At 42.7% G+C, this 23,569-nt stretch overlaps 1 protein-coding gene across 2 annotated transcripts in view; it reads right to left on the reverse strand.

Annotated features, from left to right (window-relative positions):
* The window catches only part of Tdrd7 (tudor domain containing 7), a 62,846-nt gene extending 39,616 nt beyond the window's left edge, over positions 1-23,230 (reverse strand). Inside the window, exons 1-6 of one of the 2 annotated variants that reach the window (XM_057790859.1) lie at positions 23,109-23,230; positions 9,153-9,365; positions 6,489-6,630; positions 5,448-5,628; positions 3,372-3,445; positions 829-1,046 (exon numbers count right to left, since the gene is read on the reverse strand). In XM_057790859.1, the coding sequence (XP_057646842.1) occupies positions 829-1,046; positions 3,372-3,445; positions 5,448-5,628; positions 6,489-6,630; positions 9,153-9,359 (822 nt within the window). In that variant the 5' untranslated portion in view covers positions 9,360-9,365; positions 23,109-23,230. Of the gene's footprint in view, positions 1-828; positions 1,047-3,371; positions 3,446-5,447; positions 5,629-6,488; positions 6,631-9,152; positions 9,366-22,605; positions 22,675-23,108 lie in introns of those variants that run through there. The other variant, XM_057790860.1, reaches the window with a different exon arrangement.
* Positions 23,231-23,569: the final 339 nt, after the last annotated feature.

Genomic DNA, 23,569 nt, shown 5'->3' on the forward strand with positions numbered 1-23,569 from the left:
ACAGTGACAAAACACACACTTTTCTTAGGCGAGGTACTTAAAAGATAAGGCGACCTGTACTTTCCCCAATAGGTTTGGGACCCAAATGTAAGATAAAGAAAACCCTCTTTCAAAACAAACATACTCAAGAAATTGATTCTACCAACACAGAAGCACCCAGCAGGTGTTAATGCTGTCATTTAGGACAGCTGCATTTTGAAAGACTCTATATTCATAATTAAGAAACATCTACAAAGTACTTGGGTATAAGAATCTAGCTCTCTCTCTCTCTGGCTAGACTAAGTCTAACAACCTGTCCTGATTCACCATCTTATTATAATCACTAACTCAGAGCAGAGGTGGCTACAGAGAGCTTTCAATCTAAAGTTTCTACCATGAGAAGAGGCCTGTATGGGTCTCAAATTGAGTATTATTAGCAGTTCCAAACAAAGTTCTATGTAAAAACAGTTAGCACAAATAACATAAATTTGTTCTAGCTCAAAGTCTTGAAAGCTGCTCAAGAACATGCTATTCTTGAATACAAATTGTTAGCAGTAAGTGCTAAAAGGGCAAAACAGTCAATGTTTATAGGCAGAAGTTCAATCAACACAAAGTAGTACACAGTATATATTATCAGCTATTAAATGCATCTTAAAATTAAGACAAAATAGGTAAAGCACTTCCAACCTTGAATTTTTCTTGTAGGATTAGGAAGCCACGTGTGTTAATCTTAGAGACAGATTAGTGCCAACAGCACACGTGAAACACTCTGCTCCCATGACTAGGGACTTGGGACCTGCAAGCTGGGCAAGGAGGGGCATAAGAAGGGAAGAAGGAGGAAACACGTACCGTGCAAATGTGAGGCCAATGTTCAAACTGCTGTAAAACTCCTTGGTTAAGGTCTTCTTTATAAAACTCTTTGTAAAAATGTGGAAGCTTAGATATCCAAATGCCATTGTTATGCTTGTCTAATATTTCCTTTATGCGGTTTTGAACCTCATCCATCTTATTAGTGTAAGAGGCAGGAGGCGTGACATTTGGTTTCTCAACAGTCTGATTTAAATTATCTTTAAATTAAAAGAATGATAGCATTAATAGATTATTCCCATTCCCTAGCATTTGTGTCTCTGACTTTGCTATGCTATGGGCGTATGGAGCCGTAGGTTTTAATAGACTGAGGGATTAGCTGAACAGCACTGAGGACCACCTCACCCTGTCAACCCTGAGTTTATTAGCAGGGCCAAGACACCTTCAACAAGGGAACTTACCCCTTCATTACTTTAAACATTAGGGCAATCTTGCTGGGTAAAAACCATGTTTTACTATTTAATGCTTCCTAACTGCAGCTAAGGAAGGCAACATTTTAGATAATATAAATGTATTGCAGTGCTCAACTGAAAAGTTATAATAAGTTTTCATTTTGTTCCACAAGGCACAAAAACACCTTAGTAGGAAGAGTGAAGGACATTTTATAAAAGATAAAAAGATGTCCAGGTTTTCCAATTATAATAAACTTTCTCTTTTACAAGGAAAACAATTTAGCAATTCACAAGATCCCCAAAACTATGAAACAACCCCAGTTAGTTTATGAACATCATCAACAACAGGTCTGGCACCCAGACATCACCAACACGGACTGGCTTTTACTTCCCCAATATTTATCTCTCAAAGTTTTAGCTAGCTTCTTTCATACTCATTTACTTTTGATTTAAAACTCAGAGTGCCTGAGTTTACATACTAAGTGAGAGAAACCTGGGTGTTTCTGTGACCATTCTGGTATTTTAACTATGAAGTAAAATCAAACCTATTTAGAATTCTACTAGAATATATATCAAAGTATTAAAAATCTAACACCTACATGAAGAATGTATTTACAATTTAAGCGGATACCTCTTCTGCTAAGCATAATAATTTTTATTTTTTTTTATTTTTTTTAAATATTTATTTATTTGTTTGTTATGTATACAATAGTATATCTGTGTGTATGCCTGCAGGCCAGAAGAGGGCACCAGACCTTATTACAGATGGTTGTGAGCCACCATGTGGTTGCTGGGAATTGAACTCAGGACCTTTGGCAGAGCAGGCAATGCTCTTAACTACTGAGCCATCTCTCCAGCCCCCCATAATAATTTTTAATTTGTTTTTTAACTAATTAATGGAGATAATATATAGTCTAGTCTGGGGATACTGGTCTCTAAGGATGCCAGGTACCAAAGGGAGTTTTTTTTGAGGATACTGACTGCTCTCTTCTCACTAGAAGACATGATGATGTGTCTCTGGTAGTCTTACACTGACACAGAGAGCAGAAGGGTCCAGAATACCATATACATTTCCTATTAAGGAAATACTTATTCTATTTGAAACTCTTAAAAGAGGTATACAACTTTACCAAGTAGTCATGGTTTAGAAAATGCATATGCAAAACAATTCTTATCTACAAAAATCATATTATTCATTTTCATAAGCAATACTGGAAGAACATTCCTTAGAAAAGTAATTTGAACTCACCAAGAGGCACATGTCAAGCAGCTAACTGTCTAGTCACACTCATACTGAGCACATGGTCAGCACTCTGTAAACGTGCTCCTGGTAAGAGTACTCAGCGGACTTAGACACTGCTTGCACAAGACAAGGCTATGGATGATGTACTTCTAACCATCGCTTTCCTTGACTTTATTAACTACCCTATTGTTTTCTTAATGGCCCTTTTGGATTTTATAACCAATAATTACTCATACTTAGCTGTCACATCACAGTTAAAAAATAATTTTATTCTTTGTTTCTATTTTATGTGTATGGTTGTTTTGATTGCATGTTTGTCTGTGCACTACCACATGTGTGTGGTGACTTCCAGGGTATCAGAAACTCCGGGAGTGGAAGTACAGATGGTTTTAAGTCAACCATGTTGGTGCTGGGAACCAAACTCAGGTCTTCCGAAGAGTGGTCAGTACTCTGAACTTCTGAGCCATTTTCCCAGGCCCCACAGCTCACAGGTTGTAGTGCCAACTTTACTATTAGACTATCTATCTTAGGAGTTTAAACCCCACACTTATGACCATGAAATAGAGCATGCAGTTTCCTCAAAGGTAGGCTGCTGAGTTCCAAGTCTTGAGGGTTTACCCTCTAATTATGGAGAGGGTGAAGAAAGCATACATAAGTCTGCAAAGGTCATGTGGACACGGAGCAGAATGGGACTGGTGCGATGAAGGCCTCCAGTCATGCTGACAATATCACTGAAGTATTATTTTTTTCTAAAGATCAATTTAATCCATGAGATTAAAGTTAGAAATGGAGAGAGGGAGACAAATTTCATGCAGGAGAAGGTGAGTGCACATGCCAAAAGCCACCATTACATGTTTCTCTTGGGGCCTGAGACTCGTCTGGAAACATACCGTTCACTTCCTTAGCGCAGGTCCTTGGGAGGGGTGTCTGCAAAGGTGCTGGCAGGGATGACTTCGGACTAAACCTAAGGTGTGAAAGAATGACAAGCTTTAAACTCTACTTTTCATTTAAAGTCCCAATGGCACTGACCAGCAAAATAACTTAATATAGTATTCCAAAATATGAAAATAAATCTGGTATCATATTTCATATTTACTCAGAGAAAAGCATGTTAAAAGCTAAACTTAAGGAAGGTTTTGAAAAGACTTTTTCAGAACCTGGAAGTCAGAGTTTCAACTAATCATCTTTAAAGAATAAATAAATGAAAGCACACAGAGAGTAAACACTTGACATCAAGAATATTTTGGATTATAGCCCCCAAAATGAAAGACAGGCAGCAGCAGATTGGGGTGTGCTGCCACATCGTGACATGTAACAACAGGCGCACAGATGGGTGGAAGAACATTACATTTCCCCTCTGGCTTGGCTAAAATCAAAGTAGTGTTTCAAAATAGCAAAAAGCCTGCTCAGATAACTACACGGACAAAAGAAACATAGGCATCTGCCTACCTCATATCCTTTCCAAAACAACTTACTATCAACTACTGGACTTACATAGGAAGATGTTTCCAAATATGAGGAAGAACAAACCACACCCGCCCACCCATAGAGCCACAAGCACGCACGCATGCATGCATGCATACATAGCCCCACACATTCACACAGGCACACACCCACCCACACATAGCTACACATGTATACATGGCCTTGTATTTTCTGTCACAGGTGTCTCAGCTGCATCCCAGTTCTTGAGTAACGCTTAGTACTAGTGAGAGAGTGAGTGCTGTAAGAATGACTGAATGAGCCATAATAAAGGAATCAGTGGCTACATTTCTCTCACCAGGAGAGGCAATCACAATTTTGAGCAGCACAGAAGACTTTTAAAGACTAAAGTGTTTCAAATAAAGCACATTTCCTAATAGCACTGTAATTCTAAAAGAAGCAGACTGTCAGTTACTAATAAAGGCTTCGGCACACACAACCGCCAGAGTCCACACCTCTGCGCTGATCCATGCAAAGGCTCACCAGAAAACTCCAAAGCAGACCTTTCTGCCAAACTATTATTTTTTATTAATTTTTCCTAAATAGTATCTGGAGGTAAAGCTTCTGAGGAAAAACTGACCTTTACCCCCAAAACAGACATGGATTTAAGTTGCTATGATATCACAAATTTGCAAAAAAGGCACAATTTTTCAACTTGGAAGGAAGATGGGATACTGATTCATCTCTATCAGGGTTCAGTGTGCGTTTCTTGTCAGGAGGCCAACAGGTTGTCTTCAGGCTCTGCACAACCACTCAGTTCTGCCACCGCAGTACAAAACAACACGGGCATTACAGGAACAGGATACATATGGCAATGCTCCTATAAAACTTTATTTACAAAAGCAGGCAGGGGGCTTTTGGACCGTAGCCCATGGATTGTAGTTTGCTGACCTCTGGGTGACTTCATAAAACCGTGACATTTAGAAATAGAAAGAAACCTTCCTATCAGCTACCTGCATGTTTTTTACTGGCAAAGTGAGGAAATCATAAAACATAAAATAGTGAGTTTACAATTAGCTACCTCAGGTATGGCTACTCCAAGCTAAGCCTAGAAGTGCCTCATTACCAGTCCAGTTCCATGGTACAAACATGCCAGGTGCCCCTGCACCATGATTAAACACTACCGCCTAACTGTGGGCAATTACTGGAGCAAAGGGGAGTATACAGCCAGATGAGATTTTCCATAAATCTTACTAATTGTAAAAATAATTTTGTAAAAAAACAAAAATATAAAAAATATGTAACAGCACTTCAGAAAAACCTAGAATGTGTACAGATGACAAGACAAGGGGAGGTCAGAACAGCTGGAGGGGACAGGACGGGGAGCCCAGGTGATGTCACTGGGTAGGAAGAGGACCTATTGATGATGAAGGGTATGAATGCAAACTACAAAAGGCAGCCCTTCTCAATATGAACATACTTTTCTAACAGTTGTTGCCCTAGCTTGCCAAGCTTCTCCTTTAAGTCAGATAAAGCCCAGGTACCTGCTGTTGACAGACGTGCTCAAATGCCTCTTTACTGGAAGGTCTGGGTAAGGTGGCATGTCCACATCAACCTTAACTCCCATGGTGCTTCCTTTGTCTCTTAACGGTGATGGATTAGGTTTCTTGCTGACAGAATAGTCTGAGGCAAAGCCTGGTTGCCTGAGGGTTGCCTTTGGTTTCCCTAAAAATTAAGCAGACACAACGTAATCAGTTGGCTCTTCAAACTGTAGTTTCATTGCGCTGCTCCCCTGACCAGCTAGTTCTGTGGGTCATACTTGTCTGAACAATTTGGAAGAACACAAAGAGGGGACCTGGTAGGTTGGCGACAAGGATATGAAACTGGGGAGAATTTTGTGGATGAGGGTCCTGCCTACCTCACTAGCTAGTGCTTCTCTCTGCTCACCACCAAGTGCTACCAAGCAGCCACCAGGTAGCAAGAAGCCTTCTCAGAGCACACTGTCTCTGCAGCCTAAGTCTCCTTCCTGAGGAAGCCCACCCTCCTCACCCACTCACAGGGATGGCCGCTTTGTCTAAACTGCTTCGTCTGCCATGCAGTCATATAATAATTCACAGCACTGCCTAACTGTTGCTTGAGAATTTGATTTTAGAATTTACTATAACCTCCTCGAGATAAGCGTGTAGGAAATACAGCTATCACGTTTTTAGGCCATATAATTCAAACTTCTCTGAAAAATAAGTATCTTAAAACCAAAGACTCAATCTGCTGAGTATAGACATCGTATCACAGGTTCTTGGTTCATCCAACATTCTGGATGAGGATTCTTGTCAAGAATTTTACCTGGAAGGGTAAAACTACACTTAGCCATCACCACGGTTACCATCTGCTGCATTATTCTGCACTGTGACCGCTGGATTCTGGGAGCCACATTTATCAGCACTTCCTCATTTCAACAGAAATCCCAGCTGCAGGATTTTTCTTCTGACATGTGGATATTGGCAAATTATTCACTTAATAGTTATCAGGAACAGAGGTAGCATTTCCATAAGCCCCTGGACAAACTTTTATATGAAAAGTCCTACCTTCTAGAAAGAATGGCATGGTTTTCTTCACCCTCATCTGACAATTAATTTGCCGCCCTGTTTTCCTTTTAGAGGTCCTCTGCCGAGCCACAAGCTGGGCGATCCTTGCAGTCTCTGTGCAGGCTACAGCATAGCAGATTATCTGTGAGCAGCAGAGCAAAAACAAGACATTCTGAGAGCCAGTTTGTGGAGGCTGGGTGCCAGTGGGCCGACATACCCCAAAGCCAGGTGGATGCAGTCCTCAGCAGCTCTCCCAATTCTGCAGGACCAAAATTATATTTAACACAAAAGGAATCACACATGATCTAGTATGCTGACTTTCTCCAACTTGAGATTTTCATTTATTCTTGAAACAGGTATTAAGCATCTACAATAAATCAGGTTATCATCGGGTTGGCAAATAAGCAAAAGTATCCTGTGTTCTACATGTACCAGCTTAGAGACACACGGTACATCTTTTCCCCACTTACACAAGGAAGAACAGTGAGGGCTCAGAAAGCTAAGCTCCTAGTCACACAGTAAGGCTATCTTTCTGAGGCCAAAATATATGATTTTCTTAAAATTGCATTTGTTTGTGCATATGAGACTCTCAGCTGAAGTCAAGAACAATGGGGCTTTTTGCTACAGACAAATCACATTCATACTCTTTTGGTCAGTGCTTCTATTCTTGAAATTACATTACAATATAAGTCAAAAGAAAAAACATTACCTGCCTTGGTATGTTCAGAAGGAGGTATTAAAATAGTCAGAACCTGGAAACATTTTAAAATACTCAAAATAGGGGAGAAAAGAGTTAAAGAAAAACATTTCAGAAACTGTATGAAGCTCTATTAGTTCATTCATTCATTTGGATATTTGCTCATTCAAGCATTCAACACAGATTTATGAATTATCGATTATGAAGAAAGAAAGGAGAATCTCTCACTTTCAGAAACTCTGTTTTTAAAGACAGAAAAGAAAAACTGAGAACTCTGTGATGAGTGCTGTAAGAAGCAGGAGCTGAATGAAGGTTAAACCTGGGAGGCCAGTACACACTGTATCACTGCTATCAACTGCAATGAACTGTGTCTTCCCCTTATGGAAGTTCTTACAGATGAGTTTCCCCTATGACTGTTCTCTTGATCCTGGCTCCCTTTTCTTTTCTTCCTCCTCCTGCCCACACAAAGAGAAAACCAAACATAATAAGATTGGTAGAAGACATCCCAGACTTTTAAATAAGGGAAAGGGCAGCTAGAAACCTGCACATTTGGGGCAGGGAGTACAGGGGTTCATCCTGTCTGTCTCTATCATATTGAAAATGGCAGGTACCAGAGTAAGTGAGACTATTGACACACAGAGAAAGCAAACATTGCCTGTTGCACCCACGACACTCTAATACCCTCCAAGAGAAGCTGAAGGGTTTAAAGCGGAAGAGTACTGTGATCATATTCCTGTGAAGGAGGAGCTGGCTACTGAAGGAAGAAAACTACAGCACAGCTTTTGGCAGCGAGGCTCCTGTCATGAGTGATCAGTTAGGAAATAAGCCAGGCCCAGACAGCAGGAACTGGCATGACTGTGACCAGTGATGAGAATTAAAACTGCCCATTAGATGTGGTGATAAGGTCATTTGTGACCTTTGCAAAACACTATCAACAGGGCTGGTGACATGGCTCAATAAGTAAAGGCATTTGCTGCCAAGTCTGACGACCTAAATTCAGTCCCCAGTCCCACAGGGTGGAGGGAGAGAACAAACTCTACAAACTGCCTTCTGACCTCCACATGTGTACTATGGTGTGTAAGAGTGTGTCCACACACACACAGTAAGTAAATGTGTAATAAAAAACTGAAATGGGGGCTGGAGAGATGGCTCAGAGATTAAGAGCACTGGCTGCTCTTTCAAAGGTCATGAGTTCAATTCCCAGCAACCACATGATGGCTCAGAATCATCTATAATGCATTCCGGTGCCTTCTTCTGTCCTGCATTACAGGCATACTTGGAGGCAGAACACTGTATAGATAATATATTGTTGGGGACTGCAGACCACCAGACCCTGAATTTCTTGTAAACAACTTGTTTTCCTCTGCTCTGAGCAGCCTGCAGCTGCTCTGAGCACAAGACCATCACATCAGGGATGGCAGAGGAGTGGGTTCTGATGAGTCTGCAGCTGAAAGATCCCGAGAGCTGGGGCGTGGCCAGAGCCCTACATAAGCTGCCCCTGAGCATAATAAAGTGGGCATTCTTGTTTCAAGGATGACCCATGTCCCCGTGTCTCTGTCTCTGTGTTTATGTTTTTAAATTTCCAGCTTAGTTTTGGGGCTTGCAAACCACACTATGGGTGTAGTGCTGTAGTACACATAGTACAGGTGAATAGTACAATAAATAAGTAAATCTTTAAAAAAGAAAAAATTCAAACAGTGGCACAGGTTTGTAGTGAGCAGATAAGGCTATTCCAGGCCTCCTATAGAGTCACTCTGTTTAAACATTGGAACTGGATGAATGTCATAAATACTCTGAGGCATTACATTACAGAAGACATGAGGATGTGGGCTGCACCTTAGGTGTGCATCGCTTATGGATCCAAGCTACTCAAGTCTTTTGCTTCTATGACAGATATGAGATCAGAAGCACCAGGGAGATGACTTCAACTCTATGTGAGAATTCTGATAGGCAAGATGGCATCTTACTTCTCCAGATCTACTATTCTCCATCCTGACAACCGCTGGCACACTTCTCAGGTAGGCTTCTAGAGTGGGGTAACCCAGCTGCTTGAAGGGGATCCAGTCTCCAGTCAAAGATCGGTATTCTCCTTGGAGCCGGGGTAATGCTATCCCGTTCTTATGAGACTGCAGGACAGCCCTTAGCATCTTGGAAACCAGATCTGCCTCCAGCATCTTCACCTATAAAAACACAGGAGAAGGTGACGATATTATGGCTCATCAGTCTTTAAATGGGAAAAGATTTTCAGATCTGAAGCTTTTTAGATTGTGCCACAATCGAGTGCTGAGTGTCTCCTATGTGAGAATACAGGGAAATACATATAGTGCTATGGACTACCTGGGAATGCGGGGAGTCAGAAAGGTACAAGAGGAGGCCTGCATAGGTTTCTGATGGCCAGAACAGGAGGAAAACTAGCCTGTGGGGCCAGGGAGAATGCAAAGGCAGAGGTGTGAAGGTGGGAGAGAAGGGCATGGGAGTGTTCTGAGAACTCCAGGGAGCCATGTGACTGACAGGATTGGAGGGGAATCCAAACTGGAGAGGGAGAAAGGGGCAGACTTTGAGATAACCACAGTATGCTGATGACTGCATGTGTTAAATGGAGGGAGACGGCAAACAAGGGAAACAAAGCGATCAACTCAGATGTTTGAAAGGTCACTACTCAGCCTTGGGGAAGTTAATGGGAAGAATTTTCACAGGTGTGAGGATGCTTGGAAATGTGGAGAACCTGGAAATAGGGCATGAGGAATAATAAAAACAAGCTACAAGTAGTCAGGAGGCAGAAGCCACAAGTGGTGAAGGCTCCAAGTATGTGGCTAAGGCACACTAGGTAGTAACCACTCACAGAGCCATGGGTTGGACGCAGGTTTGCAAGAGAGGAAGAAGTTGAGTTCATTCTGGACAGGTGGAGACTGGATGTCCAAGGGCAACCACATAGATATATTCACTAGGAACTCAAGTTAGAGGCCTGAGCTGGTACAGATTCACTGGTCTTCAGCATCCAGATAGAAAAAGGCAAGGATAATGATGGATTTCTGTAGAAGGTAGTCATGTAAGGGAAGGGTACAGGAAAAAGAACTACAAAAGGCTGACAAAAGTGTGGAAGAGGGAAGAATGGGTAGGAGGGATAGGAGGGAGGAGACAAGAGCTGTATCCCAGTGTCTTGCAGACCAAAAGAGTATCAATAGAATGTTCAAAAGCGCCATGACTGACACAAACAGTGCAGCAAAACTGAAGGCCCAAACATGAACACACACAACTCCATCCATCTAATATTCTACAAAGATGCCAAAAGCATACACTGGAGAAAGACATAATTTTTCAAAAAAAATTGAATGTCCATATTTAGAATAATGAAATTAGGCCCCTACCTATCACCCTGCAAAATAAAAACACAACAAAACTTAACTCCAAATGGATTAAAAACATAAATGTAAAACCCAAACCACTAAAACTACTCCAAGGAAACACAGGCAGTGCCCTACAAGAAACAGACATAAGAGAGGACTTTGTGAACAGGACCCAGCTGCCCATGAATCGAGGCCAACAACTCATGAGTGTGACTTCATAAAATATAAAAGGGCTTCTGCCTAGCTAAAATCACAATCAATTGGGTGAGAAGGAAGCCCACAGAATGGGAGAGAATCTTTGCCAGCTATACATCTAACAAAGGATTCATATCCAGAATATATAAAGAACTAAGAAAAGAAAATAGGAGTCTGAAAAACAAATGACCTATTCAAAAAAATAATGGCTTGAGACATGAACAGGAAGTTCTCAAAAGAAGACATAAAAATGGCTAAGAAGCAGCTTTTAAAAATATTCACTATCCCTAGCAATTAGGGAAGTGCAAATCAAAATAACTGAGATTTCCTCTTACCCCAGTCAGAATTGCAAAGACCAACAACAAATGCTGGAGGGGACGGACGTGGGGGAAAAGGAGCACTCTCTTACTGCTGGTCAGACTACAAACTGGCCCAGTCACTCTACAAATCAGTGTGGAAATCCTCAAAGAATAAAAATAAATCTGCCATGATCTAGCTATACTACTCCTTGAATATGCCCGAAGGACTGGCCATCCTACTTCACACACACTTGCTCAGCCATGTTCACACACACTTGCTCAGCCACGTTCACACACACACTTGCTCAGCCACGCTCACACACACTTGCTCAGCCATGCTCACACACACTTGCTCAGCCATGCTCACACACACTTGCTCAATCATGTTCACTGCCACACTACTCAAACCAGCTAGGAAACGGAAATAACCCCCATGTCCTTCAATCAATGAACAGATACTGAAAATGTGGTACATAAACAGTGGAACAGTATTCAGCTGTCAAGGGAAAAAAAACCCTAAAATCTGCAGGTAAATGGAGAGAATCATGAAAGATCATATTGGGTGAGGTAGCTCAGACCCAGAATGATGAACACTAAATTATTTTTCATCTGAAACTCTTAGTTCCAAATTATCAGATATGAGTACATATCCTAGAATAACTGCAGAAACCAGAGAAGTAAAAAGGGACCATATCCTGGGGAGGGGGCTGGGTAGAAATAGAATAGCAGGGTTTACGCGATTTGAAGGAGGAAATGAGAAAACGGGGGACTCTAAGGAGGATGAGGTAAATACGGAAGGAGGGGGAGGGTAAAATAACAGTAAGGATATCTGAAAGGTCATAAGGAATCTTATTATTAACTATATAAAAATACCTATAGTACTCATAAGTCTATGTATACATATACATTACATAGTTTAAATAAAATTTTCCCAACAGAACTAATAATGTTCCTCCTAAAAGTCATAAACTACTAGTAAAAACTCCCAACACCAGGTATGAGCCCCCTTCTTAGTTGTTGGTAAGGGTTGTCCAAGAGACTCCCAAAATATTACAGGCTATTGCTACTGCTCTTGATTGCCTTTACAGGTAAAGGTGAGTCCCAACCGCTAAGATGCATTTCAGACACAGGGATCAGGCGACACGAGCTAGACCTGACCTGAAAGCCTCCACCCTGAGGAGTAGTATTCATGGTACAGAAGGCACGACACACACTTTCAAGGGAGGGAAGCAGCAAACAGTCTGCCCAGCTATGATGCCCACAAGCCACATCAGTGACTAGCATGACACTATTATCCTAAGGATGCAACAGGAGCTCACACATCTTGGTTACAAAAGGGAAGTCATGCCTTGCATTGGAAACCTGGTCAATTACCCTGGGCTAGTAATGGCTAGTCATGGATCTTTGAGGAGAACTTATAACCACCACTTGGCTAAAACCGTTATAATCCCTAACTACACTCTAAACATTTGTCAATTACCCTGGGCTAGTAATGGCTAGTCATGGATCTTTGAGGAGAATTTATAACCACCACTTGGCTAAAACCGTTATAATCCCTAACTACACTCTAAACATTTGTCTTTACACCTAGTGAGATGAAACGCCATGCCCAAAAGCAAACTGGGGAAGACAGGGTTTACTGGCTTGTACTTCCAAATCATTGTTCACCTTTAGGGGAAGTCAGGACAGGAACTCAAGATGGGAAGGAACCTGGAGGCAGGAGCTAATGCAGAGGCCATAGAGGAGTGCTGTTTACAGCCTGCCTTCTGACCCAGGACCACAAGCCCAGAAATGGAACCATGCACAATGGGCTGAGTCCTCTGCCATCAATCACTAAGAAAAAGCTCTACAGGCTTGCCTACATCTTATGGAGGAATTTTCTTAATTGAAGGTCCCTCCTCCTCTCAGATGACTTGAGCTCGTGTAAGCTTGACATAAAACTATCCAGTACAGAGCTTCTGATCAAAATGCAGAGAACAAGATTCTGTGTGGTGCCCAGTCCCAAACAATACATGTACAGCATACTCCTGAATCTAAGGTTCAGGGATTACTGAGGAAGAGGGGGCAGAAACACTTTAAAAGTCAGAGAAATGGCAGGTTTGCTGTGAGATGTCTCCTAGAAATGACAGAGAAGCTACAATCATGAAGCCTTATCAATAAGTTGATTAAGCAAGACCTGAACATAGTAGACACCAAAAGACATACTAACATGAATGGGGGAACCTCACCAGGCCTCGGCCATAGACAGAGAACTACAGGCAACCAAGGAATGCTGAGAGTGCAAGAAACGGCTTCCCTAGGAAGAGCTCACCAATGGGCTGTCCAGTACCAAGTGGCCAGCCCAGAAACCATACACACACACACACACACACACAAAAAAAAACAATTACACAGACTGAGCAGTTGGACTTATACATTAAATATGTGTGTGTTTAAGTGTCTATGTGTGGGTGTGCACACGCATATAACAACAAAGAAAAACAGGCCACGTATTTGAGAGAGTGCAAGAGAGGAACAGAGGAGTGATTGAAGGGAGAAACGGGGATGGATGGGGAAAATGATGTAATTATAATTTCAAAAACTAAAAATGTTATTTTCAAGGATTAATGAACAGTAGACAAGCTGAGTAAGAGAGAAAACTGAAAGATGGATTTGAGTCCCTAGGAATTAGTAGGGATTTTATCTAAAGATGTTGATCTGTTAGTGACAACTCACACGTTCTTTAGACTAGTAACTGTATCTAGCTTCAGTTTTTCAGAGAAAAAGACAGAATGAAGAAACATTCAGAATATCCCTCAAGAAACCAGAAAAGGTAGCTTATCCTGTCACTAAAGGAAAGTGGAAAACCAGAGGGCATTTTTAAACCTTCATCAATGCTGCCTAATAGAGCTTTCTGTGATTAAAAAATAAATAAAAAAAGAACACTTTATCTATGTTTAAAAAACTTCTTAAGAAGACTGGATTTCATCATGTAGCCCTGGCTATGCTGGAACTCACCATGTACTCCATGGTACCCTTGAACCTGTGGTCTGTCTGCCCTAGACTCTTTAGAGCTGAGATTATAGGCCTTTGCCACCACACTCTGCTGAGGAATTATTTTATGTGGCATCCACATGGGAGCTACTAGCCACGAGTGGGTTTATGTGCCTAAAATGTACTAGGATGACTGAAGAAGTAAATTCTTGATTTAAATGTGCCTAGAGGCTTCCCCATTGGATAGTAAGTTGTACTTAAAGCAACCTTTCCCTTTCTCTGGCTTAGAAAACAAAAGGGCAAAACTGTAGCAATTTCCTTATTTGTCCATTTAAAAGGCCAGTTCCTGGGATGAGGGTCTCACAAATATGACTCAACTGAACGCAAAGCTCACACAGTAAATACAGGCCTCTATTTTCCTTATACACTTCCCTCTATGCAACATGGCCTCCTCAGACTGGACTGTCATAACTAGAATACATAATCCACACATGCCAACTGATTTTCAACAAGGTGTTAGGGAAATTCAATGGGGAAAACTCACTAACCGTCCTTACACACACACACACAAAGAACCTCACACCACATGAGAAATTAACCTGAAATAGAGTATCGAGATCTGAAGTGAAACAGCTGCTAAGAATTCAGAAAAGATTCCAGAGTGGATCTCTGATTTCTGTGACCTTGGACTATGCCAAGATTATTAGTTTTGACTGCAAATAAGGTGACAAATTGAATTTCATCAAAAATTTAAACTTCTCTTCCAAAAGATGCAAAGAAAATGAAGACAGGAACCAGTGCTCTGTATAAACACTCAATAAAGTCCAACTGAAATAACAAGCAACTTGAACACATACACACTTCAGTAGAGATGCACATGTCAAAGACAAATACTTTTTTTTAAGATTTATTTATTTATTCTGTATACAGTATTCTTAGTATTCTGCATGTATGCCTGCAGACCAGAAGAGGGCACCAGATCTCATTACAGATAGTTGTGAGCCACCATGTGGTTTCTGGGAACTGAACTCAGGACCTTTGGAAGAGCAAGCAGTGCTTTTAACCACTGAGCCATCTCTCCAGCCCCGACAAATACTTTAAAAATTGTTTTATTTTTTGAGATTATATAACAATCACATTGTTTCACCCTTCCCTTTCCTTCTTCCAAATACTCCCTGCACAGAGACAAGAAAGTCAATAATAAATCAAAATGGCAGACAGAGTCAAAAACAAAACAGAACACTTGCCATGTGAAAACCTTAGTTCAAACCTCCAGAACCTTTAAAAGGTCTGTAATGCTAGCGGCCCTATGCTGAGACGGGGGTAAAAGGTAGGTCCCCGAGAACTCTCAGCTACCTTGGCATATTCAGAAACAAACAAAGAGACTCTGTCTCAGACAAGGCAGACGGTGAGTAGACCAACTTCCAGCTATCCTCTAACTCCCGCATGTGTGCCACCACATGGGGTGCCTGTATACACGCACACACACCCCACCACTGTCACTACCAATACCAACTACTGATGGGCCGGAGTGATGTCTCGGTGAGTAAAGCGCTCCCCTCTCTCCTTCTACCCTCTCCCATGGTCCCCATGGTCCCAATTTACTCAAGAGATCTTGTCTTTTTCTACTTTCTACTTCCCATGTAGATTAGATCCATGTATGTCTCTGCTGGGGTCCTTTTGTTGTCTAGGTTCTCTGGGATTATGAATTGTAAGCTGGTTTTCTTTGTTTTATGTCTAAAAGCCACTTATGAGTACATATGATATTTGTCTTTCTGGGTCAGGGTTACCTCACTCAACATGATGTTTTCTAGATTCATCCATTCCCTGCAGACTCTAGGGTCTAGACCACAAGAGCTCAATAAATATTATATTGAACGAATGATAAATTCGCCATCTAACTATCCGTTCCCTTCTTCCTTCTACTCCCTAAAATACAACACACGTGTGAGCTATTACATAAATATCATGAAGCCATTTGTTATTAAAACTGTTCTCAAGTTACATTGGTAGTTATAAATTAAAGACTACTACTCTGCCACCAGATGAAAAGCAACTGTGAGATTATTTCTGGGCCCTGAGTTCACACTGAGCCCCGAGTTCACACTGAGTAGGCAGTGCTCAGGGCCATTACCATGGCATTACTGTCAGTCGTCCAAGCATCCCAGGGGGCAGTAAGCGCTGCTTCCGTCCTGAATGCTGCAAACTTAGACATGTTTCTGTTTTCAAACACAATGTGTTACTCTGCTGAAGCTTTTGCTAGTTATCTATTTAATCAACTAAGAAATACCAGAAGTACAATCAGTAAAGGATTTCCAGAGAGTTTTTTTTTTTTTGCTACAAAAACGAGCATATATTTGAGAAGAATAGAAAGCCATGCCTATGCATATGGCTACAGTCTGTAAACCAAGGTCACCTCCATATCCTGCTTTTTTCCTAAAGCACACTGTCTTGCAAGGGATACTAGCTCTCTAAACATCTGAGGTGAGGTTAAATGCTGCAACTCCTGGGTAGCAGATAGGATGCTGAGGTGTTTCTCTTGTTCTCGTGCATGGTGAGTTTTCTAGTCTATTCCAAATCCCATTAACTGCATTGCTTTAGGTATTGATCAAAATCAGACACACAGCTTTAAATAGTATTTTACAGTATACAGTGCTTTAGAATGCTGCAACTTATGAAATCTTTGAAAATCATGAAATTTTGTTTATCTGTTTAGAATTTTTACAGGTGGCAATTGTATTCTTCAGGTTCATGGGAATACCTTCCTCTAAAAAAAAAATCAAGTTCTTTTTAATTTTATTTTTTATAAATCTTGGGAATCATTCATTATGAATCTTGGGAATCATTCATTACAAGCACAACAGTAAGCTTATCAAGGGAATTTCAACTTTGAGATTCCAAAAGCAAAGTTTTAGGTATTCTGCCTCAACCTCTTCCTTTTATTTCTAGTCTCTAAAAATGGTGTAGTAGATGCAAGTTTGATTTTCACTAAATTTAAGTGAAATTTAAGGCTTTTATTTTGTGATTCTCAAATGTCCTATAAGATCGGGTGACCAGGCAAGGCTAGGAGAGAGAAATGGAGTGAGCCTTCTATTTCAGTCTGCAGATTCTCAGGTCCCACTCCTGAGGGCTGTCCAGTCAGTGTATAATAGGTACCTGAGTTAAGGAAGGCTCCCAAGCAGCAAAGCAAACTAGAAATAGGCATGGGGAATTATTAGTCACAAAGCCAGCTTGCAAATGCCTGCCAGTGAGCTAGAAATGCTATGGCAGTCTATGCTCCGTTTTCACTCCCTCTTGCGGAACAGAAGTAGCATACCGGCATTACACGTACTTTAGCACGGTGTGTGCATTCAGCAGCTACTCAAACACTATGTATGGAAAGTGACCATGGATAAACATACTGGCTGAAAAAAGAAAACTGGTTGAGGAAATTTCTAGTTTTGCATTTAATTCAAAATATCAGAAGTTGTCTCGATTCACTTACTTGCCTTATAAGCACATATATCAATACACTGACAAGTTTGGTGAACAAGCCAGTGGAGCGCCCTGATTTCTCTTGGAACAAAGTAGGCAAAAGGTCACTAATTGCTTTGGCAACCCGTCTTGGAGCAAAATGCAATTCCCCAGACCCAGGTGTCTAGGACAGTGTAGGACATGAATCCAACCTCAGAAGAGACTGACGCATTCCATCCTACAGGGAAACACCTTAAAGCAAGGTAAACAACTCAAAATAGCTTCAGGAAGTCCATGAAACTGACCAGACTCACTAGGCCTCTCTCTGCCAGAGTAAACAATAAAAGCTGAGAGTCCCTCTCAGCCAAGCCAAGCCAAGCCGAAAAGTAAACATCTCAAGTAAATGCAGCAGCCTGGAAGAGGTTTAGAATAACTGAGTCATTTGGGATGGACACTGTTCAACCTGTTGAGCTGCCTGCAGGCTATGCAGTGTGCTCCAGGTTTCCAACTTCCGTGAGCTGTCACCATTACTGGAGTGAGCTTTGGTGATGTAGCTATCACTGAGTCATTTCTGCTCCTGTAATTAACTCCTCAACCATATTCCTGGAAGTAACACCAATAAAACTCACTGGTTCACCAAGTTGGACTTTGGTGGCATCTGTACTTTGGTTTGTCATGGGCTTCTTATCTGGGGTGAATAGATGTGCGTGCAGAATCTCCCCAAGAAAAGTTTTGTCACACAACACGGGCACCTTAAAACTATAAGTTTAAAAATGAGGAAGCTGGAGCTTAGGAGATGGCTTAGTGGGGAAAGTGCTTGCCACACAGCATGAATACACAGTTCAGAACTCCAGCTCCATGTCAAAAGCTGGACACAGCAGATTGTCTCTGCAATTCCAAGGAAGGAGGAGAGTGGGGACAGAAGGATCCTGGGGTTCAGTGAACAGTTAGTCTAGCCAACTTGGCATGCTCCAGGTGCAGTCAGAGACGTCTCAAAAAATGACAGAGGAAGGAAGATACCCAATGCTGACCTCTGGCCTCCACACCCATGTGCACAAACACAAATGAAACTACATATTTACACACATAAAAAATGAAGAAACTGGGAGTGGAGAGATAGCTTAGACGTTAAAAGTACTCTCTGCTCTTGCAGAGGACCTGGGTTCTGTTCTCAGTCACCACATGGCAGTTCACACCTGCCTGGAACTCCAGTTCCAGGGGATCCAATGGTCTTCTGACTTTCACGGGCACCAGGCACATACCTGGTACACACACATATATACATGCAAGTAAAACATTCATACGCATAAAATAAATCTTTCAAAATTTAACTCTGGAAAAAGAGGAAACTGAGGCCCGTGACTGAGTCTTCCAGCTCTCACTCAGTTCATGGCCACGATCAAAACCTCTCGTCTCCTGACTTCCAATCTAAGAACACTACCAATCTAGATATGTGCTTGGTGACAAACCTTCAGAAGTGGAAACAGGGACCTACCACAAGCTGATTTAACAGGGATGTATCCTAATCCAATAAAATGCTGGAAAAACTCTGGTGAGCCTGACTGCTTCTCATTTCCCATCATCCTTTCTCTTTCTTCTATGTTACACAATTCACTGCAAATGTCCCAAGACACTAATGCTGTATAAGAAGTACAGGACATCAAATTTAAATGTGTATTGTGGGGGGGAGGGGAAGGGGTGGTACTGGAGACAGAAATCCAGGGCCTTCTGCATGCTAGGCAGGGGCTCTACTTCTGAGCTATACTGCCAACCCTAAATTTAAACAACGTACACAACTTCAAACAATCGTCACTGTATTTCAAAACTATACTGTGTAAAATTGCCCCTTTTTTTAAATGCACCTAAAAATGACTCAAAAAAGTCCTGTTTTGAAGAATCTGTGGAACTTGGTGTTTTCTTGAGTCGGAGTCTCACTATATAATAATGTTCAGGCTGGTCTCAAACTCCTGATCCTCCTGGCTTTGCCTTCTAAATGCTGGGATTCAGACGAGCACCACCACACATAACCTGAGCTTTGATGCATCTGAAACAGATGTTCTCTGATGCCGTCTACCACTGACCTGGGGATCCCGCAGGCAAGCATCCATATGCCTCAGATGTCCTGCCACAGTGGCACCACTCTGGCTCTCGTCTGTGTTTTTTATACTGCTAAGTTTCTCCTTTCCTTAGCTGTTCTTAACTGTATAATTTGTCTTGTCTTTCTCACGTTTTTCCAATCATAAATTCTAATCCCCTTTCATAAATTCTAATTACCCAAATAAACCCAAAGAATGATTAGGGTAAACTCTTTTCTTAGCTACTTAATGCTGAAGCATCTGTACATCTCACTAGAGCAGTAGTTCTCAACCTGTGGGTCAAACCCCCAACGGGGCTGCATATTAGATATTAATATTACAATTCATAACAGTAGTAAAATTACACTTATGAAGTAGCAACTAAAAAAATGTTATAGTTGGAGGTCACCACATCATGAGGAACTGCACTAAAGGGTGATAGCGTTAGGAATGCTGAGAACCACTGGTCTAGAGCATACACTTTGGATAACTGCTGCTCTCCAGATCTTACGTGAGCTTACCAAGTGGATACCTAAAAGCCCCTAAAAGTGTGTGCTGGAAGATTTTAGACATCATTTAGGCTAACTCAAGTCTTTCATCTTACAGAGCAGTAAGATGCCTCAGAAAAGGGAGCAACGTATTTAAGAACCTTACCCAGCAATTTCTCATATTGCAAGGTGTGTAGGCTGTTTTTGTTTTTAATTTAAAAGACATAGTTCTCCAAGAGTGATAAGATTATAGGTATGCACCACCACACCCAGTGTGCACAAGTTCAAGTGGCTGTTATTTTCTTTCCAATGATAGTCTACTTGTTGACCTAAACAGGTCTACCTACAACCAGTTTTTAAAGGAAAGAGTAATTATCTTCCTTAGAGGATTCTAGGAAGCAGTTTTCCTTTTTATTCTTGTTATTTCAAATTATTTATTTTGGCCACTACATAAATATATCTAAGTAAGGGATTTCTGTAAATTTACACACTAGAGGAAAAACCCTGAGACGAATTTGAAGTAAGTTGGTCAGGAATCTTGGTCTCAACCCTAGTTCTAACTACCAAGCACCTGCGCCTTTTTGAGCAGTCCATTTCAGTCTCTTTTGTGGAGGATAATGAGTATGGGCAAGAGCTACTGGCTCTCTGTTTTCCTCAGATTCCTCTGCGGAGGAAATGACAGACTTGATATTTCAGCTTGTGCAGCTCTGTCAAGAGTAAGCAAACCCATAATTTCCATCAAACTTTGGAGCCCACTTGTAGTTGTGTGCGTGTGTTTTAAAAACTCTTTGCTCTTTGGCTCCTTAGGGAGGCCCATCACCCAGCTCCCAAATAAATCACACACGGAGTCTTTTTCTTATGAATGCCTGGACTTAGTTTGGCTTGTTATTAGCCAGTCTTTCTTTTCTTTTTTCTTCCCCTGCGACAGGGTTTCTCTGTGTAACAGCCCTAGCTGTCCCGGATCTCACTCTGTAGACCAGACAGGCCTCGAACTCAAGAGATCCACCTGTCTCTGTCCCCCAAGTGCTGAAATCCACCTGCCTTTGTCTCCTGAGTGCTGGGATTAAAGGCGTGAGTCACCACCACCAGGTTAGCCAGCTTTTCTTAAATTATCCCATTTCTCTTTTGCCTCTCTTTGTTGTTGTTGTTGTTGTTGTTGTTGTTGTTTTTAACTTCTTTCTGGCTTGCTGTATAGCTGGGTGACTGGCCCCTGGTGTCCTCTCTTCTTTCCCTTGCTCCTCAATCTTTTCTCTCCCTAGAGGTCTCCTTTCTTCCTGCCAGCCCTGCCTATCCTTTCTCCTGTCTTGCTATTGGTCATTCAGCTCTTAGACCGATCAGCTGTTTCTGACAGGCCAAGAAACACAGCTTCACAGAGTTAAAGAAAAGCAACAACAACAAAAATGCCACACATTTTTGATCATTAAACAAATGTGCCACAGCATAAACAAGTGTAACAAGTGACTACTTTTTGTTTGAAAAGACAGACTTTGGGCTCTTGGGGAATTTATGAGGACAATGAAGGACAGTGATGGAAACAAAGAGAAAAACCAAAAAAGAAATCCTGATTCATATAAAAATGAAAGTCAAATTCACTCCAAGCAACAAGAAACTCCTGATCCATGAAAGCATCTAGACTTTTTTTTTCTGCATCAAAGCTCAATTCTTGCTGTTTGTACTGCATCAAACTCAAAACAAGCACGCAGAATTTAATTATAAAGTGTACTCCTTACATTTCTATCAAACACCTAATTATATTAGAAAGAAAACTTTAAAAGAATCTTTTCTAGAGTTCCAAATTCTTGATGCAATACACAATAGTTCACTCAGCCACGATCATGTGGTGCATTTAAAAGGTATTAGCAGGGATTACATTTCCCTTGCGATCCCCAGGGAGGAAAATCTGAGGGCTGCCAAGTGCTGCCGCACTGTCTCAGCAAAGAGGGGATCTAGGAAAGAGAAGGGCTGAGGAACTGGAGTGTGGACTCCAAGAGCAGCTGTGGACTCTGTATGCAACTGAAGCTCAACTATGTCATCTGGTGCAACTACAGAACTCTCCACCACGTGCCAACTGATCCTAGAGAAAGCTCTGTGTGTCCCTGTCCTCCTCAACGTCCCAACCTGTAAAATACGGGCAGTTTGGTGAAAGGAAAAAGAGCCAGCCACTTTGGAGGATTATTATTATGAGCCAAAGGATTTATTTACTTCGAAGATAATTTAACTATTACCATCTGGTACATGGGAAAGCAGCCTCAGAGAAAAGGTGCAATTTATTCCCGACCTCACAATGCCAATACATATCAGCAAAGGCCGCACTGTAGAATGCCACTTTCATTCACGCCAGAGGGCCCAGGAAGGGACAGGGAGTTAATTATAAATTTCCCTTCTACCACTACAGCGTTTCCATTCCCCAAAACACTCACTCCTCTGCATACTTCCACCTGCAGAGCCCAGGTGGTTTCCTTGGTTGGTCAATAGCGGCAGAATCTGAATCCTTTGGGGCTGAGTCTTCACTAACATCTATACACAGCTCCCTTCCCTGCTCCCCCAAATGACTGGGGAGTGGTAGCCCTAGATATTAATAGGAATGTACCCCTCAAGCGGATGGCAGCAGAAAAGCTGTTAGCTCCGACTTCCAAGACAACTTCTCCGTGGATGCTTCTTTCCTCCCCAGCGCTCACGGTTGACAGGAACGGCTACGAGTAGGTCCTGCCTGATGTGCGCGGCCTGCACCGGCCGGTCTCGAGGGCGGAGGCCGCCGCCGTGTGGCCCGCGGGCAGGCACAACTGAGCAGAGCTCGGGTACCGCTGTCCCGCACGGGCGGCCGCGGCCGGTAGCTCCTGCCCAGGAGCCACTTCTTGCTCAGATCTGCGCGCCGCCCACGCCCCCCTCTGCATCTTTGGCTGCACCGCGGCCTCCCCGGTGGACGCCCAGCCCACGTCCCGGGGCGTCACGCACGACGCTCTGGAACCCCGCCGCGTCGGGGACCAGGCCCGGGCCTGAGACGCCGCGCCCAGCCGCTGTCCCGCCCGAGCCCTGCCGCCCCGCAGCCTGTCCCACGTCGCCCGCACCTGTCGCGCCCCGACCTGAGCTCACCTCGTCCCGGGTGCCCTCGGCCCACGCCCGAGCCTCTGGGACCGGCTCCCTCCACTGCCTCCACCAGGGCCCCCGACACGGCCGCCGCCCACTTTCGGTTTCCCCGGCACCGCCTGAGCCGCGGCTTGGGAAATCACCTAAAGCCCCGCCCTCTAGGCCACGCCCCGCAACACCAAGCCCCGCCCCTCGGCCGCCCGGCTCGGCTGGATCTGCGCAGGCGCAAGCGCTCAGGCCACGACCGCCCGCCCCGGGGTCCGCCGACGAGAGGGGAAACCGACGCCGCCTAGCGGTTTCTGCGCGTGCGCACGCCGGGCTGGCGCTCGGGCTGTGAGCCTCACACTCCTTCCACAAAGTTCATTCTCTTCAGCATCTCAAGAGTTTCTTTTAATTCAAGTAGACAGTCCATCTTCAGCTGTCTTCTCGGTCACTCTTTGGAGGATGGTGACCACACTACAATGCCA

The sequence above is a fragment of the Chionomys nivalis genome, chromosome 16 (genome assembly GCF_950005125.1).
Source record: "Chionomys nivalis chromosome 16, mChiNiv1.1, whole genome shotgun sequence".
Taxonomy (NCBI): domain Eukaryota; kingdom Metazoa; phylum Chordata; class Mammalia; order Rodentia; family Cricetidae; genus Chionomys; species Chionomys nivalis.